General features: G+C 39.2%; 2 protein-coding genes across 3 annotated transcripts in view; one reads left to right on the top strand and one right to left on the bottom strand.

Moving 5' to 3' along the window:
• Positions 1-21,073, top strand: part of CENPP (centromere protein P) — a 280,800-nt gene extending 259,727 nt beyond the window's left edge. Inside the window, exons 6-9 of the mRNA XM_067568164.1 lie at positions 11,114-11,193; positions 14,158-14,249; positions 15,810-15,948; positions 18,416-21,073. Coding sequence (XP_067424265.1) covers positions 11,114-11,193; positions 14,158-14,249; positions 15,810-15,928 — 291 coding nt within the window. The 3' untranslated portion in view covers positions 15,929-15,948; positions 18,416-21,073. The remainder of the gene's footprint in view (positions 1-11,113; positions 11,194-14,157; positions 14,250-15,809; positions 15,949-18,415) is intronic.
• Positions 15,952-26,267, bottom strand: part of IPPK (inositol-pentakisphosphate 2-kinase) — an 81,233-nt gene continuing 70,917 nt past the window's right edge. For both annotated transcript variants that reach the window (XM_067568159.1, XM_067568160.1), the window contains 3 exons: positions 22,604-22,706; positions 21,598-21,677; positions 15,952-19,915 (listed from right to left, as the gene is read on the bottom strand). In XM_067568159.1, the coding sequence (XP_067424260.1) occupies positions 19,690-19,915; positions 21,598-21,677; positions 22,604-22,706 (409 nt within the window). In that variant the 3' untranslated portion in view covers positions 15,952-19,689. The remainder of the gene's footprint in view (positions 19,916-21,597; positions 21,678-22,603; positions 22,707-26,267) is intronic.

Raw genomic sequence — 26,267 nt, 5'->3', positions numbered from 1 at the left:
ATGTTGCTGTCATATGCAAATAGGCTTTCATTGTGTTGGCTTACAAAACTTATTTTACCTGTGAATCAAGGCAGACAGGTGAATGAATATACATCCTTTGTCTGGTCAAGCTGCCTGTCAACCCTGCTTTCATTCAGGCTTTAAAACATATTTTCCAGTATTTATACACAATTCCTTAAATATCATCCATACATACATCTCACAACAATTGTGAAGATCAGTATGACATAAGCTTTTACTAGAGACCCCACTTGACTTTCTTTAGATAAATACTATGAAAGCAATGGGTTGGGTGTAGTGAGCTTGTCAAGCCCCTCTGAGTTACTGTTAAAGAACAGTGAACCATTTGCCAGTTGGCATTGAGATGTTCATACAGTCATAGTGACGTCCCCACCCTGGACTCAATCCCTTTATGTCTACATGTCACTTGCGTTTCATTCTGAAGGTGTGCAAAGAACCAGACATCATAGCTAAAATACTAGCTCATTTAGATCATTAATGTAAATACAGTAGGAGAACAAGAAAAAGATAACTTTGTCCATTCCCTCACCTAATTAATTACTTCCATTAATAAACAGTGAGGTTGACCGATCCCCTTGACTGAAGTAAGAACATAAGAACGGCCATACTGGGACAGACCAATGGTCCATGTAGGCCAGTATCCTGTCTTCCAACAATGGCCAATGTGAGGTGCTTCAGAGGGAATGAACAGAACAGGTAATCAGCAAGTGATCCATCCCATCACCCATTCCCAGCTTTTGGCAAACAGCAATCCCTGCCCATCCTGGCTAATTGCCATTGATGGCTCTATCCTCCATGAAGTCATCTAGTTCTTCTTTGAACAGTGTTATAGTCTTGGCCTTCACGTCATCCTCTGACAAGGAGTTCCACAGGTTGACTGGATATTGTGTGAAGAAATACTTCCTTTTGTTCGTTTTAAACCTGCTCCCTATTAATTTCATTTGGTGACCTCTAGTTCGTGTGTCATGAGAAGGAGTAAATAACTTCTTTATTTACTTTCTCCACCCCAGTCATGATTTTATAGACCTCCATTGTATCCCCCCTTAGTTGTCTGTTTTCCAAGCTGAAAAGTTCTAGTTTTATTAATCTCTCCTCATATGGAAGCTTTTCCATATCCCTAATCACTTTTGTTAGCCTTTTCTGTACCTTTTCCAATTCCAATATATCTTTTTTGAGGTGCAGCAACCAGATCTTTGCATGCAGTATTCAAGATGTGGGCATACAATGGATTTATAAAGAGGCAATATGGCATTTTCTGTCTTATCTATCCCTTTCCTAATGATTTTCTACATTCTGTTTGCTTTTTTGACTGTTGCTGCACGTTGAGTGGATGTTTTCAGAGAACTATCCACAATGACTCTAAGATTACTTTCTAGATTGGTAACAGCTAATTAAGACCCCATCATTTTATATGTTTAGTTAGGATTGTTTTCCAATGTGCATTACTTTGTATTGATCAACAATGAATTTCATCTGCCATTTTGTTGCCCAGTATCCCAGTTTTGTGAGATCTCTTTGTAACTCTTAGCAGTCTGCTTTGGACTTACAGCCTCTGTGTGCTTGGGACCATCTGCTAGTCTGTATCTCGATTATTAAAGTGATAAGAACATCATTGCACCAGTTTGAGGCAATCATCCATCCTTGAATAGTCTGACAGAGGAGCAAGTAAAATAGTACAAAGGTCCTATAATGCTATAATTATTTGTGTATGGCTAAATATTTTTGTACAGTATAGATATGGGGGAGAAAAATGATCACTGTATAAATATAGCAGGTTTCTATGAGGACAATGAATACTGAGATATGGAGCAATTGACTGCAGCAGCTCTAATTCCTGTATGTGATTTCTTCTTAAATACACTTTTCTTGTTATACAAATGGTGGGTTTATATATTTCACTTCTATTCTTTTACATTACACTGTTCATGTATTATCTTCTGGATACTCAGCAATATATGGATTATTTTTTCCCCCTTTCCAGAGTAGCAAACAGATAGATATATATAATTCTATGACTGCTTAAAGTATGTTATTCCCAAAAATGGCTTTTGCATGTTCCCAGCTGTGAGACGTGTGTTCCCTCTCTCTTCATGCAATTGAGCTCCAGGAACCCCCTGAAAAAGTAGGCCCATTGGGACCACATGAGCTTTCTCACACAGAACATTAGAAATCTAGGTTATTAGGGTCTGAGCCTGCCCCAACCTTTCCAGTACTTTTTTCTTTTTTTTTTTTTTTTTTTAGACATAGCAAACTGCAGGCATAGGGACATTTACTTCAGGCCCAGAGATCTTTCTTTGTTGTTAGTTTGTTTATATTGCAGTTTCAATAATTTAGGTAATTTTAGAATGTTTCAATGCCATTGTGCACTTTACATTTCTGAACTGTCTACAACTTTAGTCCTGAGATGTTATCCCCAATAAAGGTCCAGAAACAAAGATTTGGTATAGGTGATGTCTTTTGTGCCCATCTTCATTCATAGATTATATGGCCAGAAGGGATCATTAGATCATCTAGCCTGACCTCATGTATAAAAGAGGCCACAGAAGTTCACTTACTTACCCCTGTATTTAACCCAATGACTAAAGACTTCCAGAAAGGCTTTCAGTCTTGGTGTGAAAACATCAATAGATGGAGAATCCACACCTCCCTCAGTAGTTTCTCACAGTGGTTAATCACTCTCATTGCTAATTTTGAATCCTTCCAAGATTTGAACAGACCTATCTGCTATCAACATACGCCTCAGGGAAGCCTGTTCCTCAAATTGTTCTGTCTGCAGGGCTTTTACACTTTATGCCTGGAAGGATAGGCACATTTTGCTTCACATGACAGAGGTCTTATCAGCTGAACCCTGAGATCTAACCTTGCGTCAGAGCTCCATCCTCTTGAAGGAGTGAAGAAGCTGAAGCCTGTAGTGCCAGGGCTGGCACCTTCATTTAGTTTTGTGAAAATGAAACATTCTGTTTTTGATTCTGAGGCTGCTCCATCATCTGAGTCTGTGCTGGGTCTCCAACAATCCCTGTTTCCCAGCAGGAACAAGTTGGTTTGGTTCCATAGTTGCTGGGGAGACCTCTGGCCAAGAGAGAGGCCATGTTGTTGCCAAACTTTCTCCTAGTCAGTCCTAACATTTGTGGAATCCTCATTTCCACTCTTCTCTTGCCAACAAGGAAAGTGAAAATATTAATTTTATTTAAATACAGAAAACAAAAATGTCACTGTCATTAATCCAATTGATGTTGGACTCACTGGTGTTTTCTTTAAAAATATGGACCAACGTAATAATACCAATTAAAATTTATATGGTACTTCTGGTCTTCAAAGTGCTTTATAAACTGTAAGTATGAATGGATCTCTCTGTAAGCAGAGGATGGATATAAATGGAGTCTTGTGTTTAATGAAAACATCTAATAAATAAACTAGAATGTAGGAAAGGATGGAGTTGATGAATCTGATGATTTATTAGGTGTTAGCTAATCTGAATGCAATTTGGAATTGGTGCTACTTTCATATTAATTTCAAGCCTAGAAATAGTAGTTGAATTATGAAATATCTTAATTATTTTGTATTAAATATCTAATATTCTGTATGTTTTATTTGTATTTATTTGTAGTTGAATTATGAAATATCTTAATTATTTTGTATTAAATATCTAATATTCTGTACGTTTTATTTTAGAGCAAGGTCTTTCATAAATTACATAGAACATTTATAGTTGCATTCTGTTCAGTCAGTTTTCAATCTAAGACCTTTATGGTGGGGGTCTGTAGATTACAGGTCCGTACCTCCATTTGAAATTTTTTAGGGGTCCGCAAATGAAAAAAGGTTGAAAACCACTGTTTTCAAATATTCAAAATACATTTGAAATATCTGAGAGGGCAGATAAATTATAAAAAATGAGGTCTCTGTCAGAGCAGTATTGACCTGGGCTAATAGAAGATTTAAAGGAAAGAGCAGTAGAACAAACTTCCCCAGAAATGCAATTGCTATGTGTAACTTTTAGAACTTTTTTCATTTAGTGACACCCAGTTATGCTAATGTTATTTCAAAATAAAGTCAAATCTCTTTGACCTTAACATAAGATCAAGATTAATTACCTTTTGTTACTTCACCATTGAACAACTGTAATACGCTGTATATTTGGCTACATCTTAAAACCATTCAGCAGCTGAAGCTGGTGCAATGTGCAACTGCTCTCTTGTTGAGTGGAGCACCTCATTGGGATCATGGGACACTAGTGCTCTGGGGTCTGCACTGGCTGGATGTTGATCTCCAGGTGGAGTTTGAGGTGATGGTTATAACTATAAAGCCCTAAATAGTCTGGGACCTGCTTACTGAGGAATTGTGCCTCTGTGTGCCATATGCTGTCGCAGCTCTGGTCAGTCTGGATGCTCAAGCTGGATCCCCTTCATTATCGAAGAGGGGATGGCTGGCAGGGTGTTCTCTCTAATGGTAATAATATTTTAATCAAATAATTAAAACAAAGGTCCAGGAACTATTCAGTGTATTTACTTTTTACCTTTAAATAGGTTGTTTCCCCACACTGATGTTTTGAGAGAGGAACCAGTCTAGTGTGCTTTTATGGATTTATTAAAAGAACAAGCAAACAAGTATGAAACTAAGCAAATATGTCACTAATTTACTTCTAATTTCCCTAAACTAAGATACAACTTCAGGTGTCGTTGTTGCGAAAAAGTCCCCACTTTCCTTCCACGTGGTTAGAGTCATTGGTAGAGTTCGGTGTCCCTTTTTTCCATCTCAGGGATCACCCTTGTCCAATCAGAGATGTTGAATATAGTTAATTGTGGACCAGTAATTTGGTATCTCAATCTTAGGTCATGTAGAAGGTTCCAATGTGAGGCAGACGTTTTCTTGAAAAATCTGTTGGTAACCACAAGATGTCCTCTTTGTAAGCAGGACATGTGAGAGGCCCATGTGAGGTTCTGGTTACAAACGTCTATATAAAGGAATAAGGTTTCTCACTTAGCTAACTATAAGTTCATCATCAATTACCCTTTCATACATTTCCACTCATTTCTTGTGGCAATTAGTAAGCAAGACGAGGGAAAAGTTAATTTGAGATGGTGGCCGAGCCCAGAGTGAATGCTTGGCCTACTCTAGTGCCCTCTCATCTAAAATCAAAGCTGTCTTAGCATTTGTTATTAATACTAACCTTTATTTAGCATTTGCTCAAATAAAATTGTCCAGACCCAAATTCAAATCTGACCCCTGTTCTCTATCTCTTTGTGAGGGCTCTGGAACTCAAGAACTTGCTCCCTTTCTTGTTCCAAAATAGTTCAGATCTGGTGAACTTCCAGACATGCTACAAAAGATATCTGTTTGAAAGTATTTTTGGAGAAAGCTGAGGTTATGCTTTCCTATGATAAAAGGTTGGAAAGAATTTTTGTAGGTGGCTAGGTGGCTAAATTCCTGTTGAATTGATTACTTAATGCTGCTGAGATTTAACTGTATTGTTAATGGTTGGTTAGCATGCCTAGAGCCTTGGATAGGTGTTTTAATTAGTATTTAAATCTTGGTACATTATTTTTAGAATTGTGGTAACTTGAAATATATTAAATATGGCTCTTAGATGCTTAAATGATGTTGATCTGATTCCTATTTAAGACCCTGGCCCTGACAACATTTATACATTTGTGACTTCACATGGGGATTTACTCACATGCCTAAAGTTAAGCAAGCATATGTGTAAATGATTGCAGAATCAGAGCCTACATGGAGTGTTCTCTACCAATTCAGAGGTAGCCTGGATCACTAGACAAAATCATGAGTAGTTATAAAAATGGATTTGATTAGGACACATGGATGTATTCAAGCATATATTTTTCTCTGAATACTAAATTAAAAGATGGCTTTTATTATTGTGAATTTTTGCTCACATTTTGAGGGCTGGGAAGTAAAAGTATAGCTATTTCCCTGTAGATACCAGTAGTATGTAAACATTTAAATGTGAATGATAGCTTTTGACCTTTCTGTCTTAAGGGGAGTAATTTTTAATATTTTCATAAGAACAGTTATGACAAATTGCATTGTATTGTTATGGGATACAACTGAACTTTTAAAAAGAGAAGAAAGAGCAATGCATTGTGTTGATTTAAAAATAAAAAATACAGCTTTGGTTACTCAGATTGTGTCTGAGTCTTAAAATGAAACCATCCCATCCCAGAGGAAGGGAACACAGTACATTCAGTTCTGGTGGTTTTCCCTTCATGCCATTGGTTTATTTGGGGCTATCTCTAAGATTTTGTTAAAAAAGTCTCTATAGGATTCCCTGATGTCCTCAACTCTGGAAAAAATATATTAAAACACAAATAATGACCCATATGATTTTGTTTTTTTATAATTAAATAATTTTACAGGTCTTTTGGGGAGACAAATTTCTTAATCAACGTCAGACAGCCTCTAGTGCAGTTACATCTGTTCTTTCCTTATTCTGCAACATGATCTCCAGTAACTTCCTGTCTTGTTGGGTTCCCCAAGAGCCCCTAATAAATATATCTAGTCTTCAGGTCGTCATTTTATCCTGAATATATTCAGCCTTTGTGATCAAAATATAAATGTCCTTGTTTATGGGAAAATATCAGGGAATTGGCAGATACACAAGGGAGAACATTATACAGTAATCCAGGATCTACAAAGGGCACTTTGAGTTGTAATTATATATGATTCAAGACTCAAATATACTGCAACAGTCAGTTTTTATCATTACGAAATATCAAAAAGGGGGGCCTCACCTGGCTTTTACCTCCACTCTGCCTTAAAAAAAGATCTGTTTTTGCCCCTTACCTTTTTCTTTTTACACTTACTTCGGCAAAGGTACATAATGTAACTGTAGGGAATATTTCACATGTATCTGGAAACTTCTTTTTGGAGAAAAGGAATAAATAAAGACTCAGAACTAACTGTAGTTTAGCCTTTTTGCCTTTAGCCTTTTTCCCATCAGCGCAATGCAGTGAAAACTTCGCGCAGAAGGGAAGCACAGCAGTCGACGGGAGTTACACAAGCTACTTTGCGTAGCTTGCGTAACTGCCGCCAAATCGCCAGGTAAGTGTAGACTAGGGCTAAGTTTAGTTTTGTATTGGGTTAGGAGGAGTTCAGAGAATATCAAGGGCTGAAAAATGGCTTATCTCTTGTCTATGATTCTGTGAATCAATATATTTTGATAAATTTAGTATCCGAAGCAGTATAATAAAAAGAACAATAAAAAGCATTACAGAAGGGACAGATTTAAAAATGAAAGCATTAGGATGGAAGTCAGAGTCTGTGCTGTGATTGACAAAATCCATGAAGTGTGACCTCACTGATTCAAACATGGATATGGTTTAATTAGGCCACAATTTTATTAACAAGTGGCTGGGAGTACCCAGCAGATAAAAGTGTATAGTGCAGGTAAATCCATAATTATTTCAAAATCTACCTGGAGGGCTGCCATCAGCCCCCCATCTTTTCCATCCTGGTCCCAAGCCAACCTGGTGCTGGGACCTTCCCACCCACCCTTGATTGAGGGTTAAACTGGGCAGTAGCACTCTTAAAGGAAGGGAAAGTGATAGTAAGGACATCGCTTCAATCAGCTCTCAATATTGCAGAACTTCATTGTGCTCTATGGCTACAGACATAGTCATGTGGAGGGAATTGTGGCTCCATTCCTCTGGTTTCTCCAGGGAAGTACAAAATACCATCAAAGACCTCTGTTTTGATGAATCACGGTTTAACCAGAAAACAGATGATTTCCCTCTACACCCTCATGGATTCAAGAGCTACACCGTGCTTCTGGGGTATTTACACACCTGCATTGAAGTGTAAATTCTACCACCTGCAGCCCATACAACATTACAAGCCCACCCAGTTTTTCCATCAGAGGCCTTACGAACCATTATGGATGCGTCAAGACTCAAAGATCTCAGCCTCCAGGTCCACCTTCACAGCTTTCTTCTTCCCACATGCAGCCTCCACAGAAAAGATATTTTTGAGAAACTCTGGAGAGCCATCATCACCTTGCCTACTGCCATACAATCACCCCACTCTCCTTCGGGGTTCATCTGGCACTCTTTTTTCTAGCTTTGAGTGCAATAACAATGGACATATGGGTGCTAAATGTAATCCACCATGGCTATATGATCAAGTTCAGCACGCTATTTCATCCACAGGCTGCCCTCCCATCCCTCTTCAGGGACCACTCTCACAATAGCATCCTCACCCAAGAGGTGAACTCCTTACTACAAAGAGGAGCGACTGAGTGTGTTCCTCCAGCATATCAAGGGAAATATCAAGGGATGGGGTTCTATTCAACTTACTTCCTGAAACCCAAAAAGCAAGGTGGGTGAAGGCCAATTCTGGACATTGGCCTTCTCAATCACTTCATCCACAAGCCCAAGTTTTGTCTGGTCATACTAGAAATGATCATCCCGTCATTAGAAGGCAGCATGTGATTTACAGCTCTTGATATGCAAGATGCCTGCATTCACATAGACATTCATTCGGCCTACAGATGATTTCTGGGGTTCACAGTTGGTCACATCGTTTTAAGTATAGGGTTCTTCCAGTTTGACTCACCACTGCTCTCCAGGTCTTCACCAAGGTTTTCTCTGTTGTGGCAGCTTACATCAGGCATTAAAGGGTCCTGATAGTCCCATATCTTGACAACTGGCTCCTGGCAGCATAATCCAGATGCGAAGCCCAAGCTTCAACTTCCATGTTCCTTGGCCTCCTTTCTTCCCTTGGAGTCAACATCAACATTGAAAAATCAACCTTGGACCCCACATAGTCCCTAGATTCATAGGGGCCTCCATCAGCTCAGTCATAGCATGACCCTACCTACCACAGGACAGATCCAAGACTCTGCAAGAACTCATAACCCGTGTCATAAACAATCTGTCTGTCCCAGCCAAGAATTGCCTATCCCTCTTTGGCCACATGGGCTCATACACATACATCACCACCTTCTTGGCTCCACCTTCACTTTCTCCAGATGTGGCTCCAGATGGTTTACTCTACCAAACCTCATGCTGACATTCCTTTCCTCCTCCCCACCAGGGTACTCTCTTCCTTCTACTGGTGGACAGACTCACATCAGGTTTGCTTCACCTCAGATCATGATATTTGGATGGGCATCTTCTCTAGAATGGACATGTTCATCAAAAGTGCAGAACATCCTTTCCAGCAGCAGGAAAGAATCCACTATGTGTTGCTACTGGGCAAAATGGAAATGCTTCGCCTCCTGAACCCAACAAAAGGGAATTTCTCCAGAAGCAGTAGGAATTTCCCTCCTCCAACCTGGACAGCCTCCTGTCATTGAAGACATCAGGTCTTGCCTTCAACTCTCTCAAGGTCCACCTAGTGGCAATTGGTGTCTTCCACCGTCCTGTGGAAGGACATTACTTCTTTACATACCCATTGACTTCTAGGTTTTGGGAAGGCCTCATCAGAACCTTCCCACCCATATAACCCATTGCTCCCCCATGCAACCTCAACCTAGTTCTGTCTGTACTAATGAAATGGCTCTTTGAACCACTGGCATCATGCTCTGTATCCCTCCTTTCCGTGAAGGTCGCCTTGCTTGTTCCTATCACTTTGGTGAGAAGGTTTGGTGAACTTTGGGGCCATGATGGTGGACTCTCCTTTCATGACTTTCCATAAGGATGAAATCTCTTTGCACTTGCATCCCAAATTACTGCCAAAGATCATCTCCCAATTTCATGTTAATCAGTCTATTTACTTACCTGTTTTCTTCCCGAAGCCGCACACCTCTGAAGAAGGATGATGACTCCACTCCCTCAATGTCTATCAGCCTTGGCCTTCTACCTACAGAGGACAGCACCCATCAGGAAATCCCCCAGACTGTTTGTTGCAATAGCTGAAAAAGCTAAAGGTCAGGCAATCTCCACACAGACAATCTCCAAGTGGATTTTGGATGCATTATACTCTATCAATTATCTGCCCTGTCTCCACTCTCTGGGGTGCAAGCCCCTTTTACGAGAGTTCAGACTGAGACCATGGTGTACCGCTGCAAGACATGTAGAGCAGCCACAAGGAGTTCACTACATACTTTTGCTATGCATTACACCTTGGTGCAGGACTCAGCAGCAGATGCCTTCTTTGGTGCAGCTGTCATTCACTCAACATCCTCGCATTCTCCTCTGGCTTAAGTACGGCTTGTTAATCACCCTCAGTGGAATAAGATAGGGACCATCACTTGAAGAAGAGGAGGTTACCTACCTCTAATTGGAGGTTCTTTGAGGTGTGTGGTCCCTATCTGTATTCCACTTCCTGCTCTATTTTTCTCTGCTGCATATCTTTTGGATTTTCACTGGAGAAGGAACTGGAGGCGCAGTCAGTCTGCCCTACCCTTTATCACCTCAGACAAAACCATGAGGTGAGCCACAGCACATGCGTGGAGCAACAGACACTGCTTTCAGATTCTCTGGCTTCAGATGCATGGTGTGTGTGTGCATAAACCCTCAGTGGACCACAGATCTCAAAGAACCTCCAGTTACAGGTAAGTAACCTCCTCTTTTACCTGCAAATCTTGTCTGACTCTAGAGGGTTACCAAGCTTCCCCATAACTTAAGATGTTTTAATGTTAAGCAGAGAAATAGCTTCCAGTTTTGGCCCATCTTTCTAGAAGAGAAATTCCCTGTTCTTTACATTCATTTGTGTTGACTCTCACATTTTAAAATTAAGTATAAAGAAAAAATAACACTAAAATGTGTTTAATCAACAAATGATGTGAGTAACCAACAAGGAAATTAATATATCTTGTTGACTTTTTATCCTTTTGGAGAATCACTGTGCTGAAGAAAAAAAGTGGGCATGCCACAATGCTGTCTCACAAACTGAGTTAAGGAAGTTTAGGTTTTGTACATTTAATATTCATTTTGCTCTTACATGCATCTGATTTTGTCTAAACATTGTCAGCGTTCCACACCACACTTCAGAATAAATTTAGCAGTTTTTAGTCTTTGTCTTTAATAGTTCTTAAGATAAATTGTAACTGAAGGGGAAAAAGTATATTCTGAAGGCAGTTTGTGTGCTTACTACCTTTACCGCCTGGTTATATTCTTATGTTCCTTTTTATTAACAGGCCAAATATCCTGATATTGTGAGACTTCCGGAAGGACTGTCTGGGGATTACATGGTTATAAGAAGCCCTGAACTTTCTGGGTAAGGTCATCTCAAGATACTTTATTAATATATGTATTTAAGAAGAATTGAACAAAATCTGAAATTTGAGTTAATGGTCTCTAAAGCTGGAGATAAATCCAACAATAACTGTTTGTCAGTTTCACCATTACACATTTAAGGGTAATTTTAATTTCAGAATCACATAATTATTTATTTTATAAAGAAAGGTCACCTATCACTGTAGTGTATACAATGGGGTTGTGTGATGCTTTTCATAGATATAACCACACACAAAAATGTTGGGAAAAAAGAAGCAAATAGTTGTGGCTTTTCTGGGGATGACAACCGTATATTGCTACTTCATAGAACCTTTTAGAAAAATATACAGCATAAAAGAGCTAGACAGAGACGGTAGGAGGCTTCAGTAGAATTTTAGATTTTGAATTACATTTTAAATGTTATATTATTGTTAATATTAGACTCCATCAGGATCAGTTATAGCTGAAAACATCCCTGTTCCAATGTATGTTATTACAAATACTTTTTATGTGAAAGAGGAGCTGAATCTTGCTTATCTTGTTGATGTTGGTAATTCAGTACAGTCGATGGTCATGTCAGTCATGTCAGTAAGGTAAGCAGGATTTAGCCCCAAATCTGTAGATTTAGGAGCTTTAAAAGTCAAGAAGGGCTAAGGGAAGCAGTTTCAGATCTCTCTGTAGCCTGAATTCAAGGATGAATTCAGTGGTGGTAAAATCTAAGGTGTTCTCCTGAGATCTTAGCTCAAGACTCCTGGAAATCTCATAAAATTGTCTGCTCTTGCAACATTTCTAACAATTTGGTCTAAAATTCCTGCAAAGCTCATTTCATGAATCCATAACCAGAAAGTAGGCACCTTCCACTATTGGATCTGACGCACCATCAAACCCAAAGTGAAAGGTTTGGGATCTTGGGATTCAAATAAAAAACACGCATCTGCCACACACCACACCTTAAATTGCAAGTGTTTCAAATTAGAGAGAGTTTTGTTCCATCTTGGTTCTCTACCCATGATACCCTGCCACAATTGTGGTCAACAGCGATGCTGAGGCTAGATCCCTGTTGATATAACAGATTCTCCATGAAGGCCTTCTCTATGAGGGCCTGGGATTCAGCAATGACTTCCTGCCACTGGGCTGAGTGGCCCAGATTTGCCATTTTTCAATGTCCTACTGCAGGCCCTGTTTGTTTCACCTGGTGCACAGAGAGTTAGGAGGATCTGAAGTGCAGGCTGATGTGTGGGAGTGTTGGTATTTGATCTTTGACTGTGGCTTGGTAGAAGGAGTAAGCTGCTTGAACTGGATTTTGCTTTTTTAATTGTGAATAATTGATAGGGTGCTCAGATTGCATGTGTGTATTTCTTATTTCTTCTAAAGCAAAAGAAAATAAATAATGGTCGCTAAGATTATTTGCAACAAAGGGTTGTTTACATAGTTTTCAGTTTATGAAAGTGATAAGGTATGTATTTGTTGTATAGTTGGTAGTGATCATTTTCCCCATTCTCTAATGTTTCTCATTCTACCACATTTAAATTTACTCAGTCTTCTCTTGTTGTCCTGTTCTGTCTCTCAATATTCTCTATAAACTTAGTTTATAGTTTAATGTAACCAGACCTCACTATTACTGATGGTATGTGAGATAAGAGTGCAGATAGGGAGGGAACTCCTTTGTAAGGGACAAAGCCCCTCCCCCTTACTATAGATTGTGTCTTTCCTTTAAGTGCACTAGATTGAGGACCTATCCTTAAAATTCAAATTTAATTTATGTAGAGCTCATAACTTTAGATGCTTAGACAACTGAGCCTAGTTCTCTGCCCTGAACAGTGTGCCATTTGAATACTCTAAAAAAATGTTAATATGCAGGGGAGGGGAGAGGGCAGGTAGGCAAATGAAACTATAATCAAACACCATCATGATTAGCAAATAGCTTTAGATTTAGAAATTTTATTTTGAAAAATGACAACCAAAAGTTGCCAAATGTTAATTTCCAGAGGATCAGTTCTAGACTCACGGATTTAAATCACTGCAAACTTGGTACTCAGCATTTTAGCAGATAAATACTTTGCACTATAATGTGTGCCTCTAAGAAATTATCCCAACACTGTAAAGTGTGCCCTGATTCTGAATGCTGTATTTCAAAATGTTAATTTTATTCTAAATGTTTTTGTTTAATGAATCCTTAAAAGGGTGATAAATTGCATAGCTTAACTATAAGCATATTTGAGGTGACTACCAGAATTGATGAAACTTTAAATTTTATTTTTAACAGCTGTTTTTCTGAGACTTCCTAGAAGTGCTATGATTTTTCAGTGTGTGTTGTTTCACAATAGGCATAAATGTTTTAGAATGTATTCCAGGCTGATAACGCAACATTAAAAAAACCCACCACTAAGCTAAGAAGGAATAAGGGTTTTTTTAGTAGGTAACGGTCTGACTTCTGGAACAGCACAGAGCAAATAGTGGGGGTGTTGGGTATAGTAATCTTCAGCATCGTCCTCCATGCTTTTTTACAAATTTAACTCCCTTTAGAAGTGAGGTTACGTCTCTAAATATTGACGTTTTGGCGATAGTGACTTCTGTCTGTTCAATTCCCTTTTCTTGTAACAGAAGACTAGATTGTGATATTCTTAGGCATGATTGGTAGAAGCTTAGTGCACATCTAGTCTTATCGAAATGACTGACTACTCCTCACTGAGAGTAAAAATAGCATAATCTGGTCCATTTTAGGCACAGCTAAAGTTTTTACCTTCTTGAAAGTTTGTTTATTAATGAGTAGAGCTGTTCTCCAGTATTGAATGGGAAATATCACAAACTATTAACATTATACAACTCTGCTGCTTCTACTAGAAAGATAAGATTTTAATTTAGATATAAGATGCATTTGTCAATTCAAGAAAACTTTAGCCTAGAAAAATAAGCAACTTTTGTGTATTATTTAATAAAGTGCTTTCTAATGTGCATGATATAGGTTTGAGTTAATGATTGTTTGGAAAATATATGTGGATGAACATGGGAGAGTGACACCTGTCCTGGATCTTCTGCCTAGAATACCAATGCAAGGTAATATCACTGTTCTATTTTGTATACGTTTTCTCTATCAGTGACTTTAAACAGTTTGTGTCCTGATTTTATGGACTCGGCTCAAATTGCAGATCATGTTACAGCATGTCCTACTTTGCTCATGCTCTGATGTGTGGCTGATGTAGCAGAACCTATTCTGACTGGTGCTTTGTATGGCTGCAGACATGAAAGAGCTGGTGTTTCATTAGGAATGTTTTTGAAACTGACACACTGGTCTACCAACCCAATGTACAACGGTTCCCTGTTCAAATGTGCTTGGTATGTAATGGTAATCATTTTTTAAAGTAATAACAGCTCAGGGCAAGAACTACTTTTGTTAAACTAAAGTCTGGACATTTCAGAGCCTGATCCCTTTAAAAAACAAAAGTTCTTCTCAAGCTCATTGAAGCAAGCTTTTTGGCAGTTCATCTAGCTTGCTATGCTGCTTTACCTTCCCCAACAATAACTAAAGCTTTTAAATTAGTTTTGCTCTATCTCCTCCCAAATTTCAGGTTAAAATAAAATGTTTAGTAAAATGTATGATCCACTGACAAGTTTAGCGGCATTATTGTATATTGCAGGGCATGGTAAAAATGGCAGTCAGCAAACAGCTGCTCACTATTCTCCCTGCTACCCATTTTATGGGCCACTGGAGTGTGTCATTGAAAACATAATAATTTCTTTGTGTTTATAAACTAAACTGGCTTTAACTGTTAGTCAATTTGAAAGTATGAGCCATGTAGAATTGAGGTAGAGGAGGAAGTACTGTGTAACATGTTACAGTGACAGCATAAATAAATACATGTCTGAGTGCTTAATAGACTCTTATCCCTAGGAAGGGTTGTGTTAGAGCCTCAAGAAACAGGTCTCCTCTTCTAAAGTAGATAGAAGCTAGTGAGTGCAGCTGAAATCTGTTTGTGATGGCAGCAAAGTTGTTCGAGGAAAGGTTCGCAGTAATCCTGAAACCGCAATCATGCTGTGTGTGGGGGGGGTGTATATAGAAAGCTTGAAGTGCGTGCTGCAGCTTCCCCAGGCAATGCTTATTAACACAACCGTGAAAATTAATTTGTCTTATTTCATACTGATGAAGCATTCAACTATGACACTTTACTGCAAAGCAAGAAGCTTAGAATCCCTTGATTTTATCCTTTTCCTTGTAAGGAAAATATTTATCAAAAGCATTTATAGTTTACATTCAACTGCAGTTCTAAAGTGAGAATAAACAGCCAGTTTCCCTAAACAGGGAGGCAAATTACTGCATACCAAATTATTCCAAGATTAATCTTGATAGGTAGATTAGTTTAACATAGAGAAAGCAAATGCTTCACCTCCTTAATCATATGAATAAGTGGCAGAGCATGGAACTTACCTTTTCCTAACTAGAGCTGCTTAGCAAAGGTGTTAAATTTGTTTTATGTACTGCTCTAATCCCAGTCACTTTTTTCTGAAAAGCACATGGAGCACTTGAGCCCAGTACTGTGGTCTTAACTAGTTTTTATTACCTGATACACTTTTGTAGTTAGGACTTAAATGTATTTAATCTTTTCATTTTTCTTGCAGCCCTGGAGGATAAGGGAGCTGTTGAAAATGGACCTAAGTGCTTCAGAAATATGCTCCTTTTGCTGGGAATTGAGGCCTCCATTGAAAGTCTGATCAAATCAGTTGGCATGGAGAAATGAATACCACTTATTTACAACAGGTAGAAATTTGAAAAGTCTTTTAATTAGGATATTGAGTTATGCAGTCTATAATTTTACTGAATATAAACATTAAGTTATTTTCCATTTAGAAACCATACCCATAAAACATGCTATCTGTACAATTATGGCACGTTATATATAAATTGTCATGACATGAAAAATAAATACAGCCATTTAAATACAAAAATGCCAAATAAAATAGTTAGAGTGAATTTCATTATAAATTTTACTTTCTGAATTATTAATGTACCAGAGTGGTTCTTCTGTCCTTAACGTTTTCTTGAATTTGACAGCATATGTTCCTGTAACACGTTCAAGTCAATAAAAAGTGGAAGTTTTATTTCACAGCTCTATGCTAAAGTACAGTGATTTTATAACAGAGAATGGGGACATTGAGAGAACAGAATAAAGTTGTATTTAAATATTCCTTCTACTCATTTAAGATAGAAGTACAGGATGAAATGACCAATACAGCCAAATAAAAATTTAAGTTTGTGAAGAACAGTCAGGTGGTTAGAAATCAATTTTGTGACTGGTAGTAAAACAGTACAGCTGCTGCTTCTGTAATGTGGATGTAGAATAGACATTATTACTTTCACAAAGCATATTAATAACTGTTTATCATGGTTTCTGGTTTTGTTCCAAAGCACCAAAAGCTTATACCATCATTGAGAAGTTACTGGTGGCAGAAGTAACCTAGCAATTCTGATAGTCCAGGAATATTGTTAACTTGATACATGTTGCATTCCATGAACAAAGAGGAAGAGTTTTCAAAATATTTCTTGCAACCTCATTATGCCCGTCAGCTATTTTAGCATTAGTTCACTTGTAAACTTCTAACATTTCTCAAAAGGGCAAAACATAGTGGTGGTGGGGTGTTTGGGAAACAGTCAATTTTGCATTGGCTCTTTAAAAGTATTGCAATAGCCAGATTCCATATAGTTAAGTTACCTTTTCATTTTACTTTTGGAGGCTTTAAACATGGGGAAAACCATGGTAGTCAAGCTCAAAATTAAATCCATAGTACCTTAAAAATGGTATACTTGCATACACGTTGGGAGTAACTATTCTTCTGGGCTCAGGAGGCCAAAAGGATTATAATTTATGTAAACTTAGAACTCTCTGACTAAGTAGTTTCAATGAAGAGTTCTTCTGAAATTCAAGTGCAAATGTATGCACACCCAACTACTATGTGGGGTACATTTTGATGGAACAAGCAGTGTACAGAGCTTTACATTTCCACATAAACCAGGGTAAGGTTGGTTGATCCTGGATTAGACCTGCCTGTTTTAAAACAGTATGATGTTTTCTGGTAATGACTTACAAGCCGCCACCATCTATTTTTTCACTCAAATATATCTCCTGTTCTGTTCTGGCAAGGAATAACTGACATGAAGCAGCCAAATTAATTTGGGCAGCTTTATTCAGTTTTCCTACCCCCACAGAACAAGCATGTAGCTGAGCAGCAGTAGGAATTAAATGTTGAGGGACTACAGTTTGTGAATTTGTTCTTATTTTTCAACCATAGAAAAGGTTGGTTTGGGGTTCTGCTTCTAAGCAGGCAGCATTAAATACATCCATTTCACTACTGATTCAATCTTGTTTCCTTGTGCCACTCAATTAGTTCCTCTTTAAAATACATAGTATAGCAAACTGTAATTAGATGCTGCCTGCATGTAAATAGTAACTGAATTACAGTGTGTACAGACACTTCCAATTACAGTATAAACGTGATCATAAGTTTTTTTTTTTTTTCCTGCTGCAGATAACTCTTCCTTATTTTAGCTAAAAACTAAGAGTCCCTTTGAATTATATGTGACACTTTTTAATGCTCTCCTCCCAGGGTGGCATTATTACAACACTGCAGCCAGCCACACAGCATCATCCACTAGGTCAGACTGCTGTGGATATAACAAATCTAATCTAAAGCGCAAACTGCAGCCCAGAAAAGCACATTACTAAGTGGGGGTAGGTTTAGCAGATCAAGGTAACATGGTTCACTTGTAAGTGTTAAGCAATATGGCAGTATAAATAAGTTTCCATTAGGACTATCACCACTCTAGGCCCACCTGTCAAATGGGCAAGGGTTTCACAGAATTGTACATTGGGTCCTGCCAATGAACATGGCTAAGTTTTTTATGAAAGCTAATACTCTGAAGAAGGTCAAATAAAATACAATGATCCAAAGGGTACTAGGTTCAAGCTCCCCCTATAAATCTACTGTACTACTTTATAAGGAAAGGCAAGTCTTAAGATGACCTCCATATTTTTAAACTTATTACCAGTACGTACATACGGTATACAGATAGCAGCATTTCAATGTGGGCTTGAATATCATCTCCTTATACATTCTTAGGGTATGACAGCACCAGAGAAATGTAAAGAAAGCTTTTCAACAGCTAAAAACTTGTTTGTTATACCAGAATACCCACATTTTTAATATATATTTTCATTCCCATGTTTTAGATCTCCTTGAAACGATTTCACTTTTAAACTTTGCAAGAATCACAGAAGAGCATCTCATCCCCAGCTTGGCAGATTTTGTTTAACCTGTTACCACGCAAACTCAAGCCACTGTTAAATGTTGGTACAAAGTTAATTGACACCCACCATCAAAGAAAAGTCACACCCTATAATTACAATGAACTTTACAGGATAAAGCTCAGCTACCATCTGTCAACTGTTTCCTCAAGAAAATGTCATTGCAGTCTTAACCTGATTTCGCTTCAAGAACAAGCTGCTATTTAATGCATAAGAAGTTGAGAAGCCTCTAATTTAAGTCCAAAATTATATGGACAAAAATTGAATACACAATTCCTAGAGCTCAATTTGAATTAGGAAAGAGCTAGTGCCTGATTCATTAAGTTTGTAGATCTAGCACTGTCCTTCAATAGCAGCACATCATATGTGGAAACAAGGACCAGTGGGTCAAAGACTGATATGTTCAGCTAGCACAATTAAAAATCAAGGCTGCTTCCCTAAATTCCTAACCCTTACCCCTTATTTTGTGAATTTCTACTTACAGTTGTACAAATTGTTACAAAAAGCTTTGGAAGCAGAGTCTGGAGTTCTCCATCTCACTCACTAATGCTTAAAAGAGACGTGCTAACATGAGAGTTCCACCTAGCCAGCACCAAAGAGCAATTATACAATTCAGTAGTGTATTTTGTTTTTTAAACATTACATGGACAGCAATTTATTTTGAACTAAGTTTAATTAGTGCATTTTTAATGTGCTCAGTGCAGCTTAATTTTAAATGTGCTTTTTATCAATGCAAGGGGTTGGTTGGTTGTTTTAAATAGATCTGAGTATTAAAATGCGCAAGGTGCAAGGCCCCCCTGTAATTCTCATGTTAGGGATCAGGCTTTCTGCATTAGTGCAATGTTTCTGGAAATTCCTAACTCTGTACAGAAGAAAAAATGAAAATTAATCCAGAACAATTCATTCTGTGCTTCCACATAGTAGTCATTCAATTTTAAGAACACGGACTTAAACCTCAAGTTGATCTGTAATGTCATTGTAGGGTATGTGTCACACATCTGTTCTGTAATAGTGAATACATTCCTTCAGCTTAAGTTTATATAGTGAAAGGGGTTTTTTTTAGTGCTATGCCACATCTTTGACAGGCATACCCACAAGCAAAAACATTCACAGCTGAAAAATGCACTGAACACAATAGAAAATCAATGTAACTACATTTCATTAACCCTTCACTTTCAAACATAACCTTAAGGAAACAGTTACACTTTATGGAGAACTAATGTGCAGTCTTCATTCTCCTTGAAGAGATTTGACATCACTGGATCATCTTTGGCCTGTACATTCTTCAAATAATAGTTTACTATCTTGCCATCCAGTTTGTACTGATGTGGAATGCTTTCATATGGCTTAAGATCTAGGTCCAGAACAGAGACTGAAAAGGTGAATCTGGATTTGGATGCCAGAACCACAGGCCTTTGATCAGAGCTGAAAAAGAAGATCAATGGAATTTTGCAAGACAGTCTGTTAAAGCAAACAATTACACTCTTCATGGAAACTCTGATGCACTATCACAAATAACCCTGCTTTACATGTAAAGATGACATGCAGTATGTTGCCAGCATCTCCATATTTATTAGGCAACATAATCCAGAAAACTGACTTCATCTGATGTAGCTTTTAAAAGCAGTTTACAGCTTTTCCAGTCCAAAATGATGTGGGAACAAGAATGAATAAACAATTTATTTACAGATGCCAATACTTTTCCTGTTAGTTGCCACATCTCCCTAAACTGCTCTACCAGTAGCACTTAGGTGAATTAATCTCAACTGGTGATTTGGCAATAGATCTACTTGTATAAATGAAAAGTTTGTCATAAGTACTGTAATGAATTTCTACAGCTAGAACCAACCATCACCCACATGAACATAATAGTAGGTAAGTGGTGTTAGTGCCACTTCACAAATGACCTTTTTATATACTAAACTGAAGTAATAGCCTCTTCTTCCTCTGTATGAAACTTACTTTGTTCAACTTATTGTCCTGACCTGAGTGAATAAAACTGCCTTCTGCCTATTAAAACTAGCAATCAGGTATTATGAACAATAGGTGTCCTACTGACAGACATAAGCTATGGCAGTCCAACTCCCTGTAGTGATCTACAAAATCTAAGTAAAAGGTTTTGATGGGAGAATTCTCATTTTCTCAACAATGAGACAAGTATTATAGGTTAGAGAACAGAGATTAGTTTTTCCTCCAAAACAGCACACATCCATGTGGAAAATGAGCTTTTGACATCACTGAGATGACAACTATGATTGTGTTGACAAAGAAGTCAACATGGATACTAAGTCACTGAAGCTGTGTAATTGCAACAAAAGCTTCACCTTTTGATGTATGACCAGTTTTGACAGAATGAGAGCCGAATATGAAGTAGCTGGACTTCAGGGCAGACACTTAAAATGGCTAAGTTAGTTCTATCTACTTTCCTGCATACCTCAAATCAGAGGACAAGGATAGCCACTACCAAGAATGTCTTCCATCCAATACTAATAATAAGAAACTGAATAAATCCTAATACCTAGATGGGGATCAAAAGATATGCCAAGATAAAAAAAAAAATGAGTTAATAAATCTTTTACCACAGTGACTGAGATGATTCATTTTTGTTTATCCTTAATCATCGTCAACAGATTTCAGACTCCAAACTAAGAGTCTATCTTCATCGCAAAGTTAGCTCAAGTTATAACTCGAGAGTTACTCTTAAACTGATGCATGCCTACACAAAAATCTCTAGCTCAGATTAGGTAGCCTGTGAAAAAGTGGGTTGAAGCTTAAGTGATGCTGATACTTGAGCTAATAATGCAGTGGGAATGCAACAGTTCAAGTTACAACTCATCAGCAATTAATCTAATCACTCTGTGCAATTCCAATCTTGTTTTTCTGTGTGGTAGCATTCACTTGAGTGCTAGAGTGCTAAGTGTTCCAGTGAAATCAAGCTGTAAGTAGTTTGTGTTTAAAAAAAAAAGGTTGAGCCTGCTGCCCTAAATATTTTAAGCAGAAACAACATGTTTGACCCAACAGTGAAACACCCTAAAGACTGACTCAAGTCTACTACAGAAAGTGTTTATTTTGGCTGTCTGAATGAACTGTCTTTCATAATCCCTTACCATTCATCCTGTAGACAAGGTGAAAGGGAAATCATGATGGAGCAGTCCTTAGCTGTCATTGCTACTCTGTACTGTTGAACCTACATACAAGGTAAAAATAGGATGAGTTATCTCCATAATAAGAGCATTTGTACAAGTATTTCTGGACTCAGTCACAGATACAAAGCCACAGCACATTATTTAAGCATGCACAATGAAAATGTTAAGTAATAATCACTTGACGAAATTATATTGATATAATTACATAAAGAAGTCTGAGGAGCATTCACTGTAGCATTGTTACAAATGGTTAACTTCACATAGATTTCTTTCAATGAGTACATATTTATTCTACAGTATCAGGAAGCCTGCTTTAAAAACACTTTCTTCCACGAATATGAAATAGTATATTTAAATAAACAGCTATCTGATTTAAAAAGGAGTAAGGAATTTGTGAGTAGTTAGCTCCTTTGTTTAGTTAAAAAATGGTAGTATGATTTTCGAAAGTGATGAGCACTGACAAGTCCCATTGACTTCAATGGGAATTTTAACTGTTCAGCATCTGACTGGATTCTCTCTCTCATTGATTGCTACAGTATACATAGGCTTGGAAACATTAGATTATTAGTAAATGTCATTTTCACTGTAAACACACAAACAAAAATAGTTTCAACAATAATTGAAATTTACAGATAAGCAAAGGAAGAAAAACGCTGCTTGAGAAATCAGTTTGAATTAAGGTTATTTACTTCCTTGACTTTCATGGACATGTGATGTTGACCATTTGTTCTAATGGTTATAAATCTAACTTTTTGAAAGGCATTTTCTGTCATTAAGTGTCTGACGTCCCCATAATTTCATACAACTGAAAATTTTGCTTTAAAAAGATGCTTGAAAACAATCAAAATTATCCATCAAAATTTTAAAAAATAGAAATCAAATTCTGCCAACCCTAAGTATATACTAGATACTTTATTCTGTCAGATTCCATAAAGTAAGCTTTAGCTCCCATGTTGAAGAAAGGTACCTTTGTCAATGCAAATGTTTCAGTTCCATCGTCTTCAGTTGAAAGATCTAGAAGTTTCTCATAAAATGCTTCATTGTAAGGTCCATCTATCTGTAATGTACTTCTAATAAGTACAAAAAAATCAGGAAAAAAGTTTTACTGATCCAGTTCCAATCTTTACGGCCCAAACCTTTCTAAAAGCTATTTTCAGCTGAGGGTATATCGACACTAAAAGTAAAACAGCATTATGCTGGGAAAGAATTATTATATTGTAAAAATGGAGAAACAGGGGCTTCCAGCATGGGCATTTTTATTAGAAGATTTGTTACATCGAATACTTCAATCCCTATGAAACTGAAGCCACAAATGCACGAGTTGGCTAATATGTAACATGAAGCTGGGAAAGAGTTTTTAGTTTAGTGCTAATGCACAGCAGCTAGAAAGGATATATACAGGTCAGAATATAAAGGGAATGCTTAATCTATACACATACATCACAAAACATGTAAGATGGAATTTATGTTGCCTGCCTTGTAAAGAAAGCCAAAATCCAAAGTATAGTGTTATGTTGCCAACTATTTATTAGTAGGATTCAATATTAAGATTATTCACTGTACATGTAATATTTCAGTTACAAATGAAAATGTTGATTTCAACACATCAGAAGCTGCTCAGAGAGTAAACAGAACTTTTTGCAAATGAAGCTCTAGTACCCTCTTGTGGTTAGTGTCTAAATTACACAAGGAAGTTGTATTTTAAAAAATACAAAGGACAATACAAAAAGACCTTCTTTATAGAGTGATGTTTTACTATAAAATATAAACTGAACGTGGTTTTCCATGTAAAGTAAGTCATTTAATTCTCAGTGCTTAGGATAGGATACAAACTGCTATATGGGTCACCATTTTATGATGGCAATCAGCTAAATTGTCATAGAACTATTGATCTTGGATTTCTACAGCCTAAACTAGTAGAGTATTTCATCACCTTCTCTATTTAACAGAGTCTTACTAAAATAATTTCATGTCAGGGCTACACCCCATACATTTCCTCTTCCATTTCACAGCAAGTAGTAGTGATGCAAACACAGCAGATTCTCACCTTTAAAAGCACTACATAGAGCAACTGAACACTGAGCATATCTTTATGTACCACCTGCAGGGTGTTCAGATGGGAACAGGGGAATTAAGAATTTACTTGGCCATTTCATTTCTTCACTGGTTACCATCTGTAATGGACCATTGCTCTTCCATTAGACTGATGGGCAGCAGAACCTATCGCTACCTAGTCTTTTGCATGTTCTGTCTGGGTTCTTGCTTTCCTCTTCAAAGGAAACCAACTTCAGATAGGAAATATTAGACACTCAGATCAACTATTCTTGGCTAAACAATACGGAGGGACTCATTATTGCAAGGCTGCCAGCTTGTTCACCTTGACAACCACTGGAAAGAACTTAACAGAGGAATTGCCTTACTGCATCATACGCCACCTTGTCTAGCATCCTGTACTGACCAGCACCAGACACGTCAGAGGAAAGTTTAAGAAATCCACACACACAGACAGATCTAGGATAAAACTCATCCTACTTGTCTCATCCTAAAAAACAGGGTTACTTACCAGTAACTGTTGTTCTTCGAGATGTGTTGCTCATGTCCATTCCAATATAGGTGTGTGCATGCCACAGTGCACGGTTCCCAGAACGTTTTTCTCCTTAACAGACCCCATAGGGCCAGCACTAGTGCCCCCTGGAGTGCCACGCCCATGCCGCAGCACAAGGCACTGCCAGCTCTACGCCCCCTCAGTCCCTTCTTTCTCCCAACTCCGACAGCGGGGACGGAGAGTGGGTGTGGAATGGACATGAGCAACACATCTCGAAGAACAACAGTTATTGGTAAGTAACCCTGTTTTCTATCTTCGAGTGATTGCTCATATCCATTCCAATATAGGTGATTAAATAGCCATACTTCGGAGGTGGGTAGGAGTTACCAGTGAGCTGCTCTCAGCACGGCTCTGCCGAATCCTATGTCCTCTCTCGCCTGCTGAATGATGGTGTAGTGAGACGTGAAGGTATGCACTGACAACTAGGCGGCTGCTTTGCAGATGTCCTGCAGGGGCACTCTCTCCAGAAAAGTCGCAGACGAGGCCTTAGCTCTGGGTGAATGCACTGTGATGACACCTGGCAGCAGCACATTCGCTTGCTCATAGCAGCACTTGATGCAGGATGTGCTAGGTGGAGACCGGTGATGCTTTCATCCGGTCCCCCCCGCGGCGAGGCGCTGCGCCGATTTCTGGAACAGCCGTGTCTTCGATGTAGCAGGCCAGGGCTCGTCTTATGTCTAGTGAGTGCCATCTCCGCTCCTCCCCCAAACCATGCAGTTTGGGAAAAACGCAGGGAGAGATCAATCGTGGTTACAATGAGATTGGGAAACCAACCCAGGCTGGGAAGCCGGGCGTGGCATCTTATCCGTATAGAATAGTGTATAAGGGGGCTCTGAGGTCAAGGCCCTAAGTTTGGAGACCCCACAAGCTGAGGTAATGGCCGCCCGGAAGGCTACCGTCCACGAAGCACGGCAGAGGGCATGAAGCCATGGGTTCCAAGGGGGAGGGCTCTGAGTCTCGAGAGGACCAGGTTGATATCCTAGGGAGGCACCGGGTTGCAGACCCGGGGATACCGCCTCTCCACCCCCTAAAGCACCCTGACCAACAAGGGATGGGAAAACAGGGATCTCCCCGCTAGCAGGTGATGGAAGGCCAAAATAGCTGCCAAGTGGACCGTCAACTAGGCCAGCACCAGATCCCGGAGTACTCCAGGGGCGCCTGTGGAGGCAAGAGGCTGGCGGAATGCCCCGGGACTCCACCCAAGAGGTAAACCATGACCACTTAGCCTGAAACACGACCTGTGTAGAAGGATCCCTGCTGCCCAGCAGGAGTTGTGGGACCTGCACCGAGCAGGCCCCTCTACCTCCGTCAGCCACAGAGCATCCAGGCCGTGAGCTGCAGGGAATCCAGGACTGGGTGCAACAGATGACTGTGGTCCTGGGAGAGACGGTCATGCCACCTTGGGAGCCCCATGGGCAGGGCGAACGAAAGGTCCAGCAGCATGCTGAGCCAGCGCTGGCTCGGTCAGGCCTGAGCAATGAATATGACATCCACCCTGCCCGTTAATGTTCAGTAAGTGGAGTGGGCAGGAACGCGAACCTGAGGGTCTGCGTCCCATTACCGAGGAACGTATCGGAAACCAACCCAGTCTCATGACCCCGGCGCAAGCCGAGCCTTGACACTGCGGATTCCAAACCGACACAAACAGATCCAGTTGGAGGACACCCCACTCCTGGAGGATCGCAGTCACTACCCCTGATTGCAGCGACCAATCAGTCATGGTGGAGTAGAAACGACCTGTTGAAGCGATCCGCCTCGTCGCTCCTCACCCCTGTGAGGTGAGAGGCAGTCATGCCTCACGGCAAAGCCCCACGGACGGGTAGCTTCCTCGCAGAGAGCGGAGGAGCATGCCCCTCCCTGCCTCTATGTAAAAATGGGTGCGGTTGTCTGGCAGCGCCTGCACCACTCTGCACGCTAGGCAAATGGCGCTGAGCTCCTCCACGGTGACCTGCCAGCACCTCTCCTCCCCCGAGCAGAGCCCCCGAGTGCTCAGGTTGGCACTGATGTGGGCTCCCATCCCACATAC

Source organism: Emydura macquarii, unplaced genomic scaffold (genome assembly GCF_026122565.2).
Source record: "Emydura macquarii macquarii isolate MOO-44397 ecotype Brisbane River unplaced genomic scaffold, CSIRO-AGI_Emac_v2 contig_2846, whole genome shotgun sequence".
In the NCBI taxonomy this organism is placed as follows: Eukaryota; Metazoa; Chordata; order Testudines; family Chelidae; genus Emydura; species Emydura macquarii.
This window is presented reverse-complemented; position numbering and strand designations above follow the sequence as displayed.